General features: G+C 37.1%; 1 protein-coding gene across 2 annotated transcripts in view; it reads right to left on the bottom strand.

Annotated features, from left to right (window-relative positions):
* Window positions 1–20546, bottom strand: part of LOC147396494 (C2 domain-containing protein / GRAM domain-containing protein) — a 90244-nt gene that overhangs the window by 44551 nt on the left and 25147 nt on the right. For both annotated transcript variants that reach the window (XM_086451098.1, XM_086451099.1), the window contains exon 4: window positions 34–109. In XM_086451098.1, coding sequence (XP_086307224.1) covers window positions 34–109 — 76 coding nt within the window. The remainder of the gene's footprint in view (window positions 1–33; window positions 110–20546) is intronic.

Here is a 20546-nt window from a genome sequence, read left to right as displayed (position 1 = left end):
CAATTTATGAATATTTTACCCCATAAGCTCTACCTGGACAGGAAGCTCATCAACAAAAAAATTGAACTCTTCTCCCCACATTGGATTTCTTGAACCAGGAACCATGGAACTACATCAGCAGCCAAAAGAGTGAAAAGATATTTGATAAGAACAAAGATGAAATAAACAAATAATAAATAACATGATGAATGCAAGCAAAAGATCTCCATGATGTTCACAGGTTATCATAATCACCAAATCCTTATCCTAAATTTTGGGCTGGCAGAATAAATCTTATTCCTCCATTCAATTATGTCTAAAGTGATGCCTTTGATTAATTACGGTGTGACATATCAAATTTCACTAATTCAATTCATGTTCCCTTTGCTCCTCCTCTCAATCTTTAGAACCTTCAACTTGCAATTTCCTTCTAACTAGGGCATAACCGGTCTTTGTTGCACATGACCAGACCATCTCAGTCAATTTTCCCTTAGTTTATCATCTACAGGAGCCACTCCTACATTTTCACGGATGCTTCATTTCTAATATTATATTCCCTAGCCTTTCCACTCATCTGTTCCATAATGTTGCAGGTGATAAATAAAAAGTATATGATAAGTCAAGTTGCTAAAAGGAAACAAAATATGTAGGGTTTAAGTTGTTCAAATGAATCTGTGCTGGTCTATATAGACATGCATTAGGGAAATAGGTGTAAAGTCTCATAGTTTAAAAAGAATGCATCATTCAATAATTGAGGCAAGAAAACCAACACTAACAAGTTTAAAAAAAATTATGAGCAGTCAAAAGGAATTTGAATGATATATGTTTTAACATAAATATTGAACAGATTTAATGCAATGAAAATTATGCTACATAATATGGCAAGGTTCCCCAATTTATTTCAGGAGCAGTATTGCAAAGATGGAAACACCCTTATGTCATGTAAGTTGGACCATTTTTGCTGCAGTCATAAAGGTAAAAATAAATATCTAAATCCTTACAAGGGAAATTGCTAGCCATCCCCCATACTATTGATTGTAAAGGGAAATTTGAGGACCTCAAACTCATATTCTTGCTTTCAATGCTTTTCATTATCTCTCAATAACTGGTTGCATCATGGTAGTAACAACATGTCTAAGGTTCATGAGACAACTAGTCTTTACAATATTGAAGGAAGTTAAAAGGGAATTGATGAAAATCTAAACTTGGGTGCCATTTGGTGATATTCTCTTATAAATTTAAGGCAGCCTAAAACATTTCTTCGACAAATATTTCAAAAACATTTTACCCTAAAAAACTTACCGAGGATGGCTCCACGTATAAATTAAGTGTAACTTTGGGAGGATTGTGGAGTTTGGGGCTCCCATTAGGTACCCGGTATATGTCAAAGGTAATGTGGGATAAGAAGAAGGAAACTTGCAACTTGAAGACAAGGTTTCCATCAAAAGGTGGCAAGAGAGTCCCTATTAAGGTTCTCTGACAAGCATTCCAATATATTTCATGCCTATTTAATCTATCCTGATGGCAATAGTTAAGTAGATTAACAAATTGGTAAGAAATGTTTTGTGGAATGATAAACAAAGAAATTAAAATTTTCATTTGAATGAATGGAAGTCTATTCCCCAAAGAAAGGTGGTGGGCTGGGGATAGAAATTTATAACTTGAGAACTTAGCTCTAATGGACAAGTGGCTTCAGAGATTTAGAGTTGAACCCACTAACGCATGTCGAAGAGTATCAGTAACAAATACGTGGAGCAGGAACATCGAGGGGAAGAGTGAGGTTGTCATATGGGAGTGGGAACGGAGAGATATTCGGAACAGGATAAATATTTTTTTGAAGGTATAAATGTATTTATTAATATAAAGAATTTAAAAAAAATATATGGTTGAGATGACTGGTCATTACAAAACAAAGACCATAATCAACCAACTTACAAAGTGAATCTCACCTCAATAAAATGTCTTCAAATAAGACACCCCTACAGTCCTTCAACAATGTACCCCAATAGGTAACACCAAACCAAGAATGGCAAAAATAATTTCCTTTAGCAGTTGTGCTTTCCTTTCAAATACTTGGTTATTCCTCTCCTTCCAAAGGCAAAGGGGGTTAAACACCATGGTATCACTTCTTTTAAAGCCAACTTTCAAACAAGGAAATGACCGAACTAGTGAAACAACCAAGATTGTGAAATAATGACATGCAGTGAGACCAAACATCTGCCACAAGTGTACTGAATTAAGATATGATCAATCGACTCACCACAAGTCTTACACATACTACAATAATTAAATAACTAACATACGTAATACAGCATGCAATGACGTTATCCAAGGTTAGGATCCGATTCAAGGAAGCAGACCAAATGAAAAAGGCTACCTTGGATGGACATTTTTCAACTCCAAATAGCAAGCCACAGGAAATTCTGCATGAGACTAGCATTACATTAAGTTTTTATAAAATTATTTAATGGAGAAAACATGGTCCTGAGTGTCATCCCAAACAATCGATCCTCTTCGAAGGGGACAATAGACAATATAGAAAGTTGGTTAATGAGGCAACTATCAATGGGATTCCTAATCACTAAGATGCATCCTAAAGCCTAAATAGTAAGATAACACATTCCTATCTTGAGAAATGAACCTTTCAATCAACAATCCTTTTTTTATGAAATGGAGTACAAGTTTAGAAACAGCTTTTGCAACGGTGGCACACCACACCATCTATCTATCCAGAAACTCACCTTGCTCCCACCAAATGAATAGATCCTTTTCGAAGGGGGAAATTGATACCATAGAAAGTTGGCATTAAGGGCAGCCATTAATGAGTTTCCTAATCATTAAGATGCTTAAAGCCAAAGTATCAAGATAACTCGATCCCATAATGAAACGTGAATCTCTCCATAGGCAACCGCTATTTTGATGAAATACATATAAGTTAGGTAACTACTCTTGCAAAGGTGACACGCCACACCATATATCTGCACATACCTCATTTTGCTCACCTTCCCAAACCTGAACTATATCCTTCTGCAGAACGGAGGGATCTTAGTTATACATTTCCACACCCCATACACAAAACACAATTTTGTCTCTCCACTTCCCATCCAAAATTCCTATCCTCAAATTTAGTCTCGATGACCCTTCTCCGTAAACAATGATAGTCTCACCGATTCTCCACAGCCCTTTTCTTAATAGAGCCGCGTTTGTTTGCCTAATTTTTCAGATATCCAATCCCCTTTCATTTAGGCTTGAAAATATATTTCCAACCAAGTGGATTTTATGTTTCCTGGTCTTATCACACACCAAAGAATATCCCGAAGAGCGAGAGAAAGTACATCAGGATACTGACAAGAGTGATCCTTATCAATGTCACCTTCCCCACCTTGGATAAGTATCTAACCTTCCAAGAGCTAAAGAAATGCCCCACTGTTTCAATAATTGGATCCCATATAGATTTACTTCTATAGGGTGCCCCAAGGGAAAAAACTAGATTAGAAGCTAGAAAGTAACCACTTGGCATCCTGAAATTCCTACTTGAATGTCAATCTTACAGGTTGAACCCAGACTGAACACTTTCATCTTATGCAAGTTAATGGCCAACCCCAATACTGCTTTGAAATAGCATAATAGACCTCTAAAGAATCTAAAATTCTGTAGAGATACATCAAAGAACACCAATGTGCCCTTTGCAAGCTGAAGGTATGATATAGTTGGCCCATCAACACATGTTATAGGAAGGGTGACAATAGATCACCTCTTATTGGACTTTTAGAGCTTCTAAAGAAATCAATTGGACTACCATTGATCAATATTGAGAATATTGATTGAGCAGCTTGGATGTGCTCCCTAAGGTCATGATATCGAATCTCCTCCTGTGATTATACCCAATACGCCAATTTGTGGTGATTGGGCATATCCGAGGGGATTAGTCTTTCTTCCAAAAGGGCACCCTACATTATCACAAAAAGAATAATAAATAAAGCTTCTTTGTCCATTTCTAGGGGTGTTTGGAAGGGAAAAAAACAGTTCATTTGATGGATATCCACCCCATGAGATGCTTATTGGAATTCTTTGGATTGCTAATTTTTTTTTTTTTTTTTGGTCAAGATCTCAAAGGGCTCAAAAAGGGCCATTTTCAAGGATTTTCTCTTGGATGGGATTCAATTTTTATTGAGTCAAGTAATTCCTAATGTATTGTACGTTGCTTAGCTGGTCTCTTGACCACCATTTCCTCTTTATTTATCAATAGAATATTTTGTTTATCTATCAAAATGATTGAGAACATCTATCTCAAGAACTCCCAATTAACATCATCACATATCTTTTCCCAATCAAATTTCCACACCTGACACTCCTTGAATTCTTTAATCAATGCACTCATTAGCAATCAATATTCTACCCAAAATTTGGCGCCAATAAAAGCCCCTTGTTCTAGAGCAATAATTGATGTAATAACCACTGTATCTTGTTGCAAAAAAAATTAGATGATTTGGATGCAGCCCCACATAATTTGTGTTTGCTTTAGAACAATGAAACAAAAGTGGCATTAGAACAACAATCAAGGTAACCTTCATCGTGGAAGTCCTTAATGCAATTCATTAAATTGTCTTCTATAACCTCCCAATCATGGTTTAAAGCCTCATTCTGATTCAGTGTTTAGATTTTTTTTCAAAATCGAAATAATACTAAAACATTACAAAACATTTGATACATTGAATTGATGTTTTAAAAAGTCTTTCACGGAAGACTGAGGTCAAGGGGCATGTCATCAGTTAGAGAACACAGGGTATCTCAAATATTTACCAAAGTCTTATCTAACTAACTCAGTCATCCAGAAAAGAATAAAGTGAAGGGCATGTCATCCATTGAAAACAACCTTCATTTCTTTAGGAAAAAAAAAAACGATGAAAAAGATGAAACTAACCATCGAAACTCTAATGACCTTACCCATCCACCGAAGTACCTCTCTCTCTCTCTCTCTCTCGCTCTCTCTCTCTCTCTCTCCTCTCTCTCTCTCTCTCTCTCTCTCTCTCTCTCAGATTTGTAAATCATGAGAAATCACGAAGGGGAAGGGACATAAGCAATCTATTCTTGCTGATGCTTCGCCTCTCTGTAATACTATTCAAGAGAAGTTTGAAGAGTTGACTAATAATTTCCTGCCAAATATGCTGGAAGTTGGGACTTATTGTGGGAGTCACCTTGGAGAAGCAAGGTAGCAAGACTGTAACTCTTTTGAATGTGGCTTTTAAAAATAATAGGGAAGTGAGTTATTGTATGAAAAGGGAACTGGCTTGTTGGCAGAACGTGAATATGATCACGTTGTCGATGTCTACAGAAATTATTGTTTGTCAAGAGATTGGCATTGAAAAAGCTTATGGGCCCAGTTTTGAGAAGAAATGTCCAAGGGTGTCAAGCTTGCCTGATAAAAAGAACCTAAGATGATCAAGAGAACTGCAAAAAGATGTTGAGGAATTTCCAATAAAGTTCACATATTCAAGAAGGGCAAGGAGAAGGGCTTTGGTGAACGGTGTCTATTCAGATTATTTCTTGGAATGTTCATGGTTTGAATTACAAAGCGAAAAACGCGGAAGCAAACGCTCTTATTCGTTGTGAAGCTCCTCAGCTGGTGGTTATGCAGGAAACAAGCTCAAAATGATGGATGATCTTACCATCAAGAATTTGTAGGGTATTCATGATAAGGGTTGGAGCTTTCTTCCCTCTGTAGGTATGGCTGGGGGAGTTATTATCATGTGGAACAAGAAGTACTTAGAGGTGGAAAATGATATGTTAAGAGGTTTTTTCGGTTTCAATTCTTTGCAAACGAGTGGGGGAGGATTTTCACTGGGTGCTCACTGGAGTATGTGGTCTCACTAGCCATAGTGAATGGTCACAATTTTGGGAGGAGCTAGATGACATCAATGCCTGTTGGAGTGTTCCTAGGTGTATTGGAGGGGATTTTAATGTGACTTGTTTCTATTTTGGGAACCTAGGCAATTCGAGATTAACTAGCCAGATGAGGAAGTTTGGAGAGTTTGTGGACAAGAATGGTCTTTTGGATCTCCTTTTGTGTAAAGGGCAATTCACTTTGTCTAACAGACAAGAAACACTGGTTCTTAAAAAGTTGGATAGGTTCTTGATCACTACAAACTGGGAAGAGATTTTCAAATGCGTATCTCAAGAATTTGTTCCAAACACGTTTTCGGATTGCTGTCGCATTTGCTTGAAGGCAAGAGAGCTTAGTAAGCATTTGATTCCCTTTTGCTTCAAAAACATGTGGTTGTTGCACCCAAATTTCAAGGAGTTGGTTTAGTCTTGGTGGAATGAATTGCATTTTGTGGGAAAAGCAGGGGTGGTTTTTCATAGTAAATTGAAAGCTCTGAAAGAAATCTTAAAGAAGTGGAATAAAGAACCTTTTGGGCAAGTAGACACGAAGTTAAAGGCATTAATGAGTGAGATTGACAATTTGGATAAGAAAGCGGAAAGAGGAGAGTTGGATAGGGAAGGAAGGATAAAGAGAGAAGATTTAAGGGTCCTTGTTCAAAGAGTGGCAGTAATGAATAAAGTTTCTTGGAAGCAAAAGTTGAGGGTGAAGTAGCTAAAGGAGGGGGGGTGGGAATACTCGTTTTTTTCCATCAAATGGCTAATTATCACAATAGGATGAATAACATTGCAAGTTTAAAGGTGAATGATGAATGGAAGTGGGGATGAAGACGTAGCCACATTAGGAGTTGAGTTCTACATGGATTTATACCTAGAGAAGTTCCAATAAGACCTACTCTCGGGAATTTGCATTTTGACAGTATCTCAGATGTGCAAAAGATTTGGCTCGAAAGACCCTTTAATGAAGAAGTTCGATTGGCAGTGTTTGGGTTAGTTGATAATAAGGCTCCTAGGCCGGATGGATTCTCCTTGGGCTTTCTTTAAGGTTTGTGGGGATTTAATCAAATTAGACTTGTTGGCTTTTCTTGATGAATTCTTCAAAGACGGCTTGTTGGATCATGGGTTGAATTGCACTTTTGTGGCTTTGATCCCTAAAAAAGGAGCGGATGAGATTTCTGATCAAAGGACTATTAGTCTTGTGGGCTCCGTGTATAATATTTTATCCAAGCTATTTGCATCAAGATTGAAGAAGGTGGTCCACTTTGTAATTAGCCCTTCCCAAGGAACCTTCGTGGTAGGTTGGCAAATTTTAGATGGTATTTTAATAGTTCAAATTAGAGAGAAGAAGATTAGCTTTGATTAATTAGCCCTAATTAGGCTATATAGGAATTACATAAGATAACTAAAGAAATGAAAAAGACTAAAATATCCCTACTGACTTATTTAACACTCCCCCTTAAGTTGGTGCGTGGATATCAACAATACCCAACTTGGACAAGACATCTTCAAAGGAGATTTTACTAACACCTTTAGTAAGAACATCAGCAAGTTGTTGAGAGGTAGGAACAAAGGGAGTACAAATCTGTCCAGAAACTATTTTTTCTCTAATGAAATGACGATCAACTTCTATGTGCTTCGTTCTGTCATGCTGAACCGGATTTGCAGCTATGTTAATAGCTGATTTATTATCGCAATATAGTAAGAAGGGGACCGGCACAGGAAGACATAAATCAGCTAGTAAGATTTTGAGCCACAACAACTCGCATAGTCCAAGTGCCATAACTCTGTTTTCTGACTCAGCACTAGACCGAGAAACCACATCCTATTTCTTATTACGCCAAGTTACCAAGTTTCCACCAACTTCAGTACAATACCCCGAAGTAAACCTTCTATCAATCACTGAACCAGCATAATCTGTATTTGTCCATGCCTCAATGCGAAAATGACCATGATTGTTAAACAAGATACCTCGATCAGGACATCCCTTAAGGTATTTAAGAATACGATAAACCGCAACAAGATGAGAGGTTCGAGGCGAGTGCATAAACTGACTTACAACACTAACAGCATAGGCAATGTCAGGGCAAGTCATAGATAAGTAGATCAACTTTCCCACAAGACACTGATATTGGCCAATATCTGACACACACTCCCCATCAGAATCAGCCAACCTATGATTCTGCTCAATAGGAGTATCAGCTGGACGAGATCCAAGCTGACCAGAAGCACTGAGTAAATCAAGAACATACTTACGCTGAGAAATAAATATACCAGACTGGGACCGGGCAACCTCAATACCCAGAAAATAGCGAAGATGTCCAAGGTCTTTAATCTCTAATTGACGTCCTAAGTTTTGACCTCGATAAGGCCATCGTCATCATCTCCAGTAATGACAATATCATCCACATACACAATCAGAGCAACAGTCTTGCCGTGGGAGTGACGCAAGAACAAGGTGTGATCAACAGAACTCCGATGAAATCCAAACTGATGCATGGCCTTAGTGAAGCGCTCAGACCAGGCACGAGGAGACTGCTTCAATCCATAAAGAGACCGACGAAGACGACAAACATAGGTAAGAGAAGCAGAAGTAAGAAACCCAGGAGGTTGAACCATATAGACTTCTTCCTGAAGATCACCATTGAGAAAAGCATTCTTGACATCTAACTGAAAGAGAGGACATCCTCTGATAACGGCAACAGAAAGGAGAACGCAAATGGTGGTCATCTTGGCAACTGGAGCAAAAGTTTCCTGATAATCAAGCCCATAAGTCTGAGCATAACCCTTGGCTACCAGACGGGCCTTATAATGAGCAATGGAACCATTCGGATTATGTTTAAGTGTGAATACCCAACGACATCCCACAACTTTCCTGCCAGGCGGAAGAGGAACGAGTTCCCAAGTTTGAGTCTTGTCAAGAGCAGTCAACTCATCAATCATACTTGCTCGCCACTCAGGATGGGCAATAGCATCTGCAACAGTAGTAGGAAGAGAAACAGCGGAAACAGAAGCAAGAAAACTCCGATAGGAGGGTGAGAGTGCTGAATCAGATATATAATTAGAAATAGGATAAGTACAAGTGCGCTTACCCTTACGAGTAGCAATACGACGATCATCAAAGGAAACAGACGGAGGCGGAGCTGGAAGCGAGCGGGTCGGACATAGGAGTGATGGTAGTATCACGTGGACGTCGAGAGTAAACCTGCGATGGAGGAGGGGACGAACTGACCAGGAGTGGAGAAGGAGAAACAGGCATGGGAAGGGGCAATAAAGAAAGAAAGGGATTATCAGGTGAATCTAAAGGAAACCACTCAGATTGAATGCCAATAGACCCACTATAATAAGGAGTATGCTCAAAAAAGGAAACATCTCGACAAATAAAACGTCGTCGAGAAGGAGGATGGTAACAACGGTATCCTTCCTGGGTAGAGGAATAACCTAGAAAGATACATTTTACGGCCTCAAGGTCAAGTTTAGTTCGATTTCGATCAAGAATTTGAACAAAACAGACACACCCAAAAACACATGGAGGAAGTGGAAACATGAGACGATCTGGAGAGAGCTTAGAGAGGGGTGCGACAAACTGAAGAACACTGGAGGGGGTTCGATTAATAAGGTAAACAACAATCAGAACTGCATCGGCCCAATAGGATTGGGGCACGTTCATGCCAATCGAAATGGCACGGGCTAACTCTAAAATATGGCAATTTTTTCGTTCTGATCGACCATTCTACTGAGGGGTCTGAACATTAGACATTTGATGCTCAATGCCAGACTTTAAACAAAATTTCAAGACCTCACTATAGGTGTACTCAGTACCATGATCAAAACAGAATGTCTTGATGGCACGACCAAATTGGGTATGAACCATAGCAAGAAATTACTTGAAGATCCCATAAACCTCGTTTTTGTGTTTCATAAGATAAACCCAAGTGGTACGACTATAGTCATCGATGAACAAGACAAAATAACGAAAACCAAGAGTGGATATGACAGGTGAAGGACCCCACACATCAGAATGAATTAAGTCAAACATAACAGGTGTAGTAGGATGCATACTAATAGGATAGGAAGAACGCACATGTTTAGCTAATTGACAAGTTTCACAAGAAAAATCAAGCAAAATGTTATTATTAAATAAATTAGGGAACATGTGTTTCAAATATCCAAAAGAAATATGTCTTAAGCGTAAATGCCAACACATTACAAGAGCCTTATTAGGCTGACTACTACTACTACTACTACTACTAAGCTGAAGAGCAGAATGGGTGCTAGGTGAATCGGGAACGTCCAAGAGATACAATCCATTCACTTCATGTCCAGTGCCAATCGTCCTCTTCGACTCCAGATCCTAAAAGACACAATGAGAGGAATAAAAGGTTATACTGCAGTTCAAATTTTTTGTAAGACGACTAACGGAGATAAGGTTAGTAGTAAGTTGAGGAACATGTAATGTGTTATTTAATGATAAAGAGGATGTAACAGGTACAAGACCTTTACCAACTATGGGAGACAAAAAACCATCAGCAAGGCGAACCTTGCGATGACCAGAGCAAACACTATAGGTGTTAAATAGAGAGGACGTACCGGTCATGTTATTGGAGGCACCAGAATCAATGATCCATGGTGAGGAAGTGGTGGAAACACTGTGTGCAGATGCAAAGGTACCTGAGTGAGCGAAGGTAGAAACCGGCTGATATGAAGTCTCTATCTGATTGAAGAATTTCCTGAACTTGTCAAGTTCGGTTTGGGATAGAGATACTGAATCCGAAGAGGAAGTAGGAGCTGAAGGAGGTGCTAAGTCAGTCGTCTGCTGAGAAACTGCATGAGCGGAAGAGCGTTGAGACTGTTGACGATTCTGATTAGGACGACCATGAAGTGCATAGCAACGAGCCTTCACATGACCCAATTTTCCACAATGATCACACTTATGTCGCTGACGGGTAGGCAGAGACCCACTGGAGGGTTGTAGAGGTAGAGAAGGTAGGCGAGCAACCATAGCGGAGTGATCTCCTGAAAAAAGAGGTAGGACAGCTGCGTGACGACTCTCATCAGCCAAGACATACGAATACACAGTCTATAGGGACGGAAAAGGATCCATTCCCAATAAATGAACTCTCGCATACTCAAACTCATCCCGGAGACCAGCCAGAAACTGAAAAACCCGATTCTTATCCAGAATTGACGCATACAATGTCTCATCAAGAGGGTCCTTCCAAGCATAGGACGAGGAATAGAAGGTCAACTCCTCCTACCGAGCACGCAACTGTGATACATAGGTGGTAACTGAAGAATCACCTTGCGAAAGACGAGAAATCTCACGCTCTAAGTTAAAGATCCGAACGTTATTTTGACGTTGCGAGTAAATGCTCTTAGCAGAATCCCATATCTGTTTTGTTATAGAGAACACAAAACCAGCTGCAATGTGTGGTTGCATAGATGTAACCAACCACGATCGGACCATTGAATCATTAGCAAACCAATGGGAGTAGGACGTATCAGTCGATGCAGGTTGTTTATCAGCTCCCGTGAGGTAGCCGATATTTCCTTTGCCACCAATGAACATTTCAACCGATCGTGTCCAAAGAAGATAATTAGGACCATTTAATTTCACGGTGGTAATCTGAATTCCTGGAAAGTCGGTTGAGTGAGAAGGAAGACCACTTGAGTCATTATTATTACCAGTAACTGAGGAAGATGACGTCTCAGAGGCCATATTAAATACGTATATAAAAAATCTCCGTATTTTTGGTTTGAAAGGAGTTCAAAGAGAACAAGGAAAAGCTCTTAACAGCACTTTTGCTATTAGTACAGGCTCCGAACAGCCTCTATGCTAACGATAGCCCTCGAACCAGATCCAAATACCAACCTGTGCTGATCGCAGGCTTCAAACACGGCTTCAAAAAGATGAACCAACCTTTTGTTATGGTCGCAAACAGTCAAACTACGCTCTGCAGTGACTAAAGATCTCTAACTGCAGCTCTGCAATGATCGTATGCCTCAACTCAGCCTTCTGTTATGGTCGTAAGTCGTCAAACTGCCCTCTACAGTGTTCGTAAGTACCAAATAGCTTCCTGCTATGGTCGCAGACAGCAGAATAGCAACCTGCTGTGTCATAGAAGCCAGAACAACCTCTGACGATGTTCAAAAAACCAAAAACAAGCACCAAATAGCTTCCTGCTATGGTCGCAGACACCAGAACAGCAACTTGCTGTTTCGCAGAAGCCAGAACAACCTCTGTCGATGTTCAAAAACACAAAACCAGGTCACCTGCTGTGATCGCACAACTCATACAGCAACTACGATGATCGCACACTACCAAAATCACTACCTTGAGTGTCGTAGGGCTTAGATACAGCCATTGTTGTGAGAATAGGCTGATCGCAGGCTTCGGTTAGATGATACAGCCTAATCGCAGGCTTCGATTAGATGAAACAGCTTGATCGCATGATGCGATTTGGGTTTGGAATGGAAGATAATGTGATTTTACTTTTTTTTTTTTTTTTTAAGAGATTCGATGGAGGTAGAGAGCTTGGCTCTGATACCAAGTTCAAATTAGAGAGAAGAAGATTAACTTTGATTAATTAGCCCTAATTAGGCTATATAGGAATTACATAAGATAACTAAATAAATGAAAAAGACTAAAATATCCCTACTGACTTATTTAACATTAAGCGTTAATGAATGTAGCAATTCCAAAATAAAGTCTGAAAAATTGGGCTTGTGTGTAAAATCAACATGGAGAAAGGTTATGATCATGTATGTTGATTCTTTCTAAAGTATGTCTTAAGAAGAACGGGTTTTGGGGAGAATTGGATTAGATGGATAATGAAATGTGTTTTCCCCGTCATATTCTATCTTGGTCAATGGGGTTCCTGAAGGCTTCTTTAAAAGTTCAAGGGGATTGAGGCAAGGGAACCCTCTCTCTCACCTTACCACTTTTTGTTGATTATGGAAGCACTAAGCAAAATGGTGTTAATAGCCGGGAAGAGTGGGAACATATCAGGTTTTAAAGTGGAGAGCCAGGGTCAAACTGTTTCACATCTTCATTTTGCTGTTGATCTCTTATTTTTCTAGACCACTCAACTGCTCAGTTGAGATTCCTTAGGGGTATTCTTGGTTATTTTGAAGCGGTGTCAAGCATTCTAGTCAACTTGAAGAAAAACAAAAAATTTTGGGTAAATGTAGAGAGTGGGATGGACTTGTTTGCGGCTTCAATCTGTTTTTGGGTGGGAGTTTTGCTGACGACTTATTTGGGTCTTCCTCTTGGTGCGTTCGATAAAAGCAAGGAGATTTGGGATACAGTTCTTGAAAAAATGGGGAAAGGGGTTGAGCTCGTGGAAAGCAAAGTACCAATCAAAAGGGGGAAAGTTAACTTTAATCAAAAGTATGCTTGCCAGTATACCGAACTACTTCTTTTCATTGTTCTCCTTGCATCAAAGTGGAATTGAAGTTGGACAAGATCTGTAGGAATTTTTTCTGTCATGATAAGAATAACAATAGAAAATACTACATGGTGAGTTGGAAGAAAATTTGTTTACCAAAGCACAAAAAAAAAAAAAAAATGGGGGGTTTGGAGGTTAGAAATTTTACTCTTATGAATACAGATTTATCGGAGAAATGGCTTTGGAGGTTTGGGGAAGAAGATGATGGTCTTTGGAAAGATGTGGTAACACAAAAATATGGGGTGAAGGAATTTGGGTGGGAAAGTGAAGGGGGAAGAGGGGCATTAGGTTGTGGAATGTGGAAAGGCATTTTAAAGAGAATTCCTTTTTTCAATAAGAAGTTGAAGCTTAAAGTGGGGAGCAAAAATAGAATCCATTTTTGGGAGGATAAGTGGTGTGAGGAGTTTCCATTGGTGGAGCTCTTTCCTGATTTATTGCAATATCTACCAATAAGGGGAGGCCAATAGAAAATTTTCTAGTTGAGAGCGGTATGTTGGAAGTCATGGGATTTTGGCTTCAGGTGAATTTTAATGACTAGGAACTTATCAGTGTGAAGGGGCTTTTGAAGTTGGTAGAGATGATAAATGTTTGTGCAGATAGGGAAGACCGAAGACTTTGGGATAGTACAAGAAACGGGTTTACTCAATGAGATCTATGTATGTTTCGGGCTTACCTACATTGAGTTCTACTTTCCCAACATCGTTAGTTTGGGGCACAAAGGTACCTTTGAAAGTCTCAAATCTTGTGTGGCTAACAGCATTGGAGAGACTAACCACAATGGATCAGTCAATCAAGAGAGGCTTTCAAACTCCGAATTGTTTCTTGATATGCTTGAGAAATGGGGAGACATCGAATCACTTGTTTTTTTCATATGGCATAACCTAAGAAGTTTGGTCTCACTTTCTTGGCCTTTTGGGTCTAGTGGGATCCCTTCCGAGTACTATCAAAGGGTTTTTTGAGTCTTGGTGTTCATGGGGCTGCTCTTTTAAGGCTTCAAAACAGATTCTTTGGAGTCTTCTTCCTTTTGTCATTTGTTGGGGTATTTGGAAAGAGAAGAATGGGTGTACTTTTGAATGCAAGGAGCTTTTGATTTATGATTTCTTGTTGTCCATTCTGGGGCTTTTGGTCTTTTGGGGGAAGTGTACAAAGAGTTTAAAGGAATTTTCTTCTAGGATTTTGTTGTTCGGTGGGATATGGTTAGTAACTTAGAGGTGGCCTAAGTGGCTTCATTTTCATAAGTTTGTACTTCGAGGTCATCTTGTCCCTTTTTTCCATTAATAAAATTTTAACTTTCCAAAAAAAAGGTTGTTTTGTTTCAAGATGTTGAAAAACTAAAACATTTTGTATGAAACAAAATGATATTATGACCAAGCTCCCAGTATTCTTTGAAAAAAAACTCGAGAATCCATCAGGTCCCAATGCTTTCTCCCCATTCATACCTCATCTTCCTCAAAAGGTCTCTCTAGACATACTTATTGATTGTCTAATGATGGCCAGATTTTATATGATTCTAAATACAATTTTTCATAGTATTCCACCACTCCCTTCCAAATCACAACCTCATTCTCCAAGAACTCCCCATTGACTCTAAGATTTGAGTAGTTGTTTCCTCTATAAAAGCATGTCATTATATGAAAGAATTTGGTATTGTTATCCCCTTTGAACCATTTTACCCTTAACTCATGTCTCCAACTAACATCTTTTATTGCAGCCAACTTCTAAAATTATAACCATTCTTCAACAAACAACATGGAAATTTCTTACTTCATATCCCAATTATCGAGATCTCAGAGATAATTCTTTTTTTCCCTTAAGTTTACCAAAAGTTTCCTTGCCCCAAACTTTTAGCTTCTCATTGATAATTTTACTTTACATCTAAATTGAACATCTAGCCTCCTTGAGAATGAGAAAGAATTCCACCAAGACCCAACTCTCTCTTTGAAGCTTTCTGATTTTAAGTACATGTTCTCGAAATGAAACATAATAAGGCGACTAGCCATCAACCCTACTTGTAATCTAATTGGAATGTGATCCAAATTTGGATTGGGGATTTGAGATTGATAATTGAGACACAAAATTGAAGTGGTCCTCCCAATAAGTTGAGATCATAAATTAGCCTAGCCAAGACAACGTTGGGTATTCCTGGTGGTTAGACCAAGTAAAAGCCTTAGCACAAATAGAGATATCCACCAACGTGTGAAGATTAACATACTCCCCAAACAGTCTCATTCTTCTACTTGATTCTTGCCCTCCTTTTTTCTTGGAAGAAAATCAAATCACATTAAAATCACCTCCAAGACATCATGGTATACTCCAATACATGGCTACATTCTTTAGCTCATCCCCAGATTGGTGTTGATCCCTTTCTATATTTGGATCATAAATTGTGATATCAACTAAATCTTCAAAATAGAGCAGGTCTATATCCCATGCAGACCTAATACCGCGCTCTGAGACACAGTGCTCAAAAGATCTCTAAACCTAGAAATTCTTCAACACAAGCACATACAGGCAAGAATCCCATTCTCAATTCCAACCAATCAAGAATCCCATTCTTGATTCTTAAAAATTGAGACTTCCAATCTCGATTTCAAAGTTAAACTTAAATATTTCATTTTTTATAGATTATTATCTAAATGAAAAAACATTTTCAAAACAAATCGTCATAATAATTTTTGAAATAAATACTCTATGAAAATTACTTTTTTTTTTTTTATCAATAAAGATAATTTATTAAAAAGAGAACTAGGGGGTCGGGGTGACCAACCAAACAAAGGAAACCAACAAGAAAAGGGAAACAGCACAACAAAATAAGGAAAGAAATCAACAAAACGCGAACAAGTTACTATCTCGGCAACGAACAAACTCTATCCCACCGCACAACAAAATCTTCAAAGAAAACCCCTTGAACTCTTTATAAAGTTTGCTCCAAGATTACATGAGCTTCAAAATAAAAATAACTGATCCTTCCATCATAAAAACTTTCCCTTAAAAGATGCAGCCATTGTGTTCTTGCCAGATACCCTAACAATTAGATATACCAACTGTCATGGTCGTGTTTTTTCTAAGCGAGGTAGTGCGGCGCATGAGGTGAAAACCTGCAAGCCTGTCAAAAATATCTCACGCACACAAAACATTGCTAGCAATACAAGAGAACGAGGGAAACATGAGACAAAGCCCAGAGGCAACTTTTTGATATAGTATGCAATTACACGAAGTACCACGTGACAAAAGCTAATAAGGTGTGTTACAAGCAACTAGTGATCTAGTACACGAGGGACGCCATGTAGCTTGGGCGAGGCCTCAAAGTCAACGTGGGTGTAGGTTGGGAATTGGAACCAAAGACACCCTTCCTATAATGAGTACGCTAAGTCTTTCTAAGTTTCCAAAAGGAAACATCAAAAGTAGAGATCGATCATACTCTGATCATACTCTTTACTCTTTTATTACAATAATGTCACTAAACTAAGAATTTTGAATTTAAATATTAATAAATTTGAAACTAAATATCAAAATGTAAATAAACAGAATTATTTGAAAGCTATACTAAGAATTTGAAATTATAAATTTCTTACCTTTGTAGCTGAGTTTTACGTGTTCTTGATATTAAAGTAATTTTTCCCACTAATTTCCTCAGCAATTCGACAAAATATTCCAGTGACTAAGTAAATCTCGACGTCGTGGATATTTTATTCGTCAATGTCGAATCTTAATTCACGTTCGAAATATATTTAAATCTCAATCAAAGGTAACGTACACAAATCACTCTCAAAACCCACTCATCTCTGATTTTTGTTCTCTCTCGTAAGAATGAATTCAACATTAGTAACATTATAATAAAATATGATATATTATATTATATTATATTATAATATATAAAATATTAACACTTGGATACCTATTGTTCACAACACATTTATAATATATAATATAATAATAATAATATTATTACTAACATTAATTATACAAAATCCCTTTAACAATTTAATAATTTCAAATTAGACCATTTTTTATGAATAATTATATTTTTTATTTAAAATTGGGTTTAAGTATAATTATTCATAAAAGAGGGTCTAATTTGAAATTATTAAATTGTTAAAAAAAATTTATATAATTAATATTAATATTATTATTATTACATTATATTATATATTATTATATTATTATATATTATATTATTATGTTATAATATAAGTTATAAAGGTGTTCTATTAACAATTGATATCCAGATGTAAATATTTAATATAATAATGTTACTGGCATCGAATTCATTCTTGCAAGAGAGATAACAGAAAAAAAAATTCTAGGGTTATCGGAACCGCTTTGTTTAGATTTCCTGACACATTACTAATTCCCCTGGCGTAGATCTACTTGTTGTTAATAGATCGGTAAGAGTATTGTTCCGATAGATAACTCTTCTATAGAGTTCATTAATATCCGAACTCATTAGTTTACCCCCATCTATCTGAATGATCGGTCTCAATTCAGGAGGAAGAACTGGTAATAGGCACAAAACCATCCGTTCTGGTTCTACATTTGTTCGAATAAAATGCTTAGCTAATTCCATGCGTCTAACCAAAAAATCCTTTCTTCTTCCAATTTTTCTATCTTCCCATTCATTATCAACAGTCCCTAATTCGATTCTTGAATAATCCACATCACTTCTGATTCTATTGTAACAACTGATGATGGAAACTTTCTTTGTCCTGTTGACATACGACCTGTTGATCTTGAAACATCTGATCGCGAAGTGCAGATGGAACTATTACCTCTTCTGTTGTACATGACCTTCCATGTCATCCTTTTTGTACGATGTCAATTTAACAAGTGATCGAATATCTTATTGATACTCTCGATTGGCTCTGCTTTTCTCGAATGCAGGTATGAAATCAAGAAACTCGCCTTAATTAGTCAAGCTCCAACCTGTGGGATAAATTAGCAAATCACATCATATATTGGATATTGCATCAAAAAGAGAGATTGATTCTCCCTTCTGGGCAAGTCCTAAGGAACGTCGACTTGATAGCCTTCACAGGTAAGTGGGAATCTTATTTATTGATTTGATTGAACCTATCGGGTAGGAGTGGGTTCGTGTACGTTACCTTTGATTGAGATTTAAACGTATTTCAAACGTAAATTAAGATCCGACACTGAATAACAAAATATCCACGACGTCGAGATCTACTTGGTCACCGAAATATTTTGTCAAATCACAGAGGAAATTAATGGGAAAAATTATTTTAATATCAAGGACAAGTAAAACTCAGCTACGAAGGTAGGAAACTTATAATTTCAAATTCGTAGTATAGCTTTTAGGAAAATCTATTTTATTTACATTTTGATAGTTAATTTCAAATTTATTATAATTTAAATTTAAAATCCATGCATCAAATTGTAGAATAATTCATTTTAAATGTTTTCTATGATATTTTAATGTTGTGGAACTTGGGTGAGTTTAACTGGAAAATCAATTTGAAATAAATTGATTTTCACAGAGTATTTATTTCAAAAATTGTTAGGATGTACTGTTTTGAACGTGTATTTTCATTTAGATAACAATTTATAATAAAAAAATGAAATGTTTAAGTTTAAATTTGAAATTGAGAATGAATGTCTCGATTGTTTAAAATCAAGAATGGAATTCTCGATTGGTTGGAATTAAGAATAGGATTCTCGGCTGCATGAGTTTGTGTTGAAGAATTTCCAAGTTTAGAGATCTTTTGAGCATTATATAATAGAGCATGGGATGCAATTAGGATGGATAGTAACTGTGGGACAGTTTACTTGTATGTTTACTTCTTTATGATTTATTGCTTTCGATATACTGCTATACGTTTATAATTCTAAAATACCTGGGAGGTCATCACACTTGCAAATTTGTTTTAATTTATTTCAAATGAATTTTGAAAAATATTATTATAATTTTTGTTATCCATTAAGGGGATAATGAATGACTATACAATTAATCAATAGCTCTTTCCAAAAATAACCAATTAATTTAAAATAATAGATGTTTGATATTCTCTCTGATAGTATGGGATACCATTAGAGAATACCATTATACCCACTATTCAAGAAATTCCTATATTATCTTTATTGGAAAACAACAAATTGTGATGTAAAGATGATTTGTAGATGACTAGATTGATTGAAGACACATGCATACCATAGAGTAGAAGAATTTGAGAAGAATAATCGTCTAGTCTCAATCTGAGAGCTTGGTAGGAATTTATAATTATAAAAGAGTCAAAAGATAAAACTACCCTTACATATAAAAAATAAATAAAAGCTATTACTAAAATAATAACTAAGACTAATATTAATTAAATTATTTTCAATACTCCCCCTCAAGCTGGAGTAAATATATCAACAAAATCCAACTTGACAATGTGAGAATTAATAATAAAAGGACCAATAGACTTCTTAAGCATGTCGGCAAGCTGATTTGAAGAAGGTAGGAAAATTGTATGAAGATCACCAGGTCGAATTCTCTCTGAGAAAGTGAATATCAATCTCCAAATAAGATTATCACCATAAAAAATACATAAACCAGAGATAAATCTCTTATTTATGAGAAAATCAGTATAATCAATATCTGTAAAACAAGACAAATGTGGCTGAGCAGTTGAAAAGTAGAAAAACCCAAGACTAGGATGCGACTTCAAGTAGCCAAGAATACGATAAGCAGCATTAAGATGAAAAGTACGCGGAGTATGATGAACTGACTGATCGCAAAGGAAATGTCCGGTCTAGTGTTAGTCAGATAAATCAGACGGCCTACAAGTTTCTAATAAGAAGAAGGATCCGATAAAAGATCACCAGAGTCAGTTTGAAGACGATTCTGATCCATAAGGAAGCAAGACAACAACCAAGTATCCTAGTGTCTTGTTAAATAAGTCTGTGTCAAGTCTGTGTCCTTTTTGGTATTTTCCCTTTACTCATATTATGTAATACTTATATAGTCTAATTAGGGCTAATTAATTTAATTTTCTTTTTCCCTTAATCTTCTTCTCTCTAAATTCGAACTTGGTATCAGAGCTAAGCTCTCTACCTCCATCGAAACCCACTACTACAAACTCCATTGACTTATTCTTCCTTAAATCATCACCCAAACCCTCTCATTTTCAATTCATATCACCCCTACGAGGGTCCTCTGTCACTACAAACCCTAATCGCATCATGCGATAGGGAGTTAATAACTAATCGAAGCCTGCAATCAGGCTATTCTCACAGCAATAGCTG

Source organism: Akebia trifoliata, chromosome 8 (genome assembly GCF_017979445.1).
Source record: "Akebia trifoliata isolate Shusen 1 chromosome 8, ASM1797944v1, whole genome shotgun sequence".
In the NCBI taxonomy this organism is placed as follows: Eukaryota; Viridiplantae; Streptophyta; class Magnoliopsida; order Ranunculales; family Lardizabalaceae; genus Akebia; species Akebia trifoliata.
The sequence above is the reverse complement of the archived record's forward strand: the minus strand, read 5'-3'. Positions and strand labels throughout refer to the sequence as shown.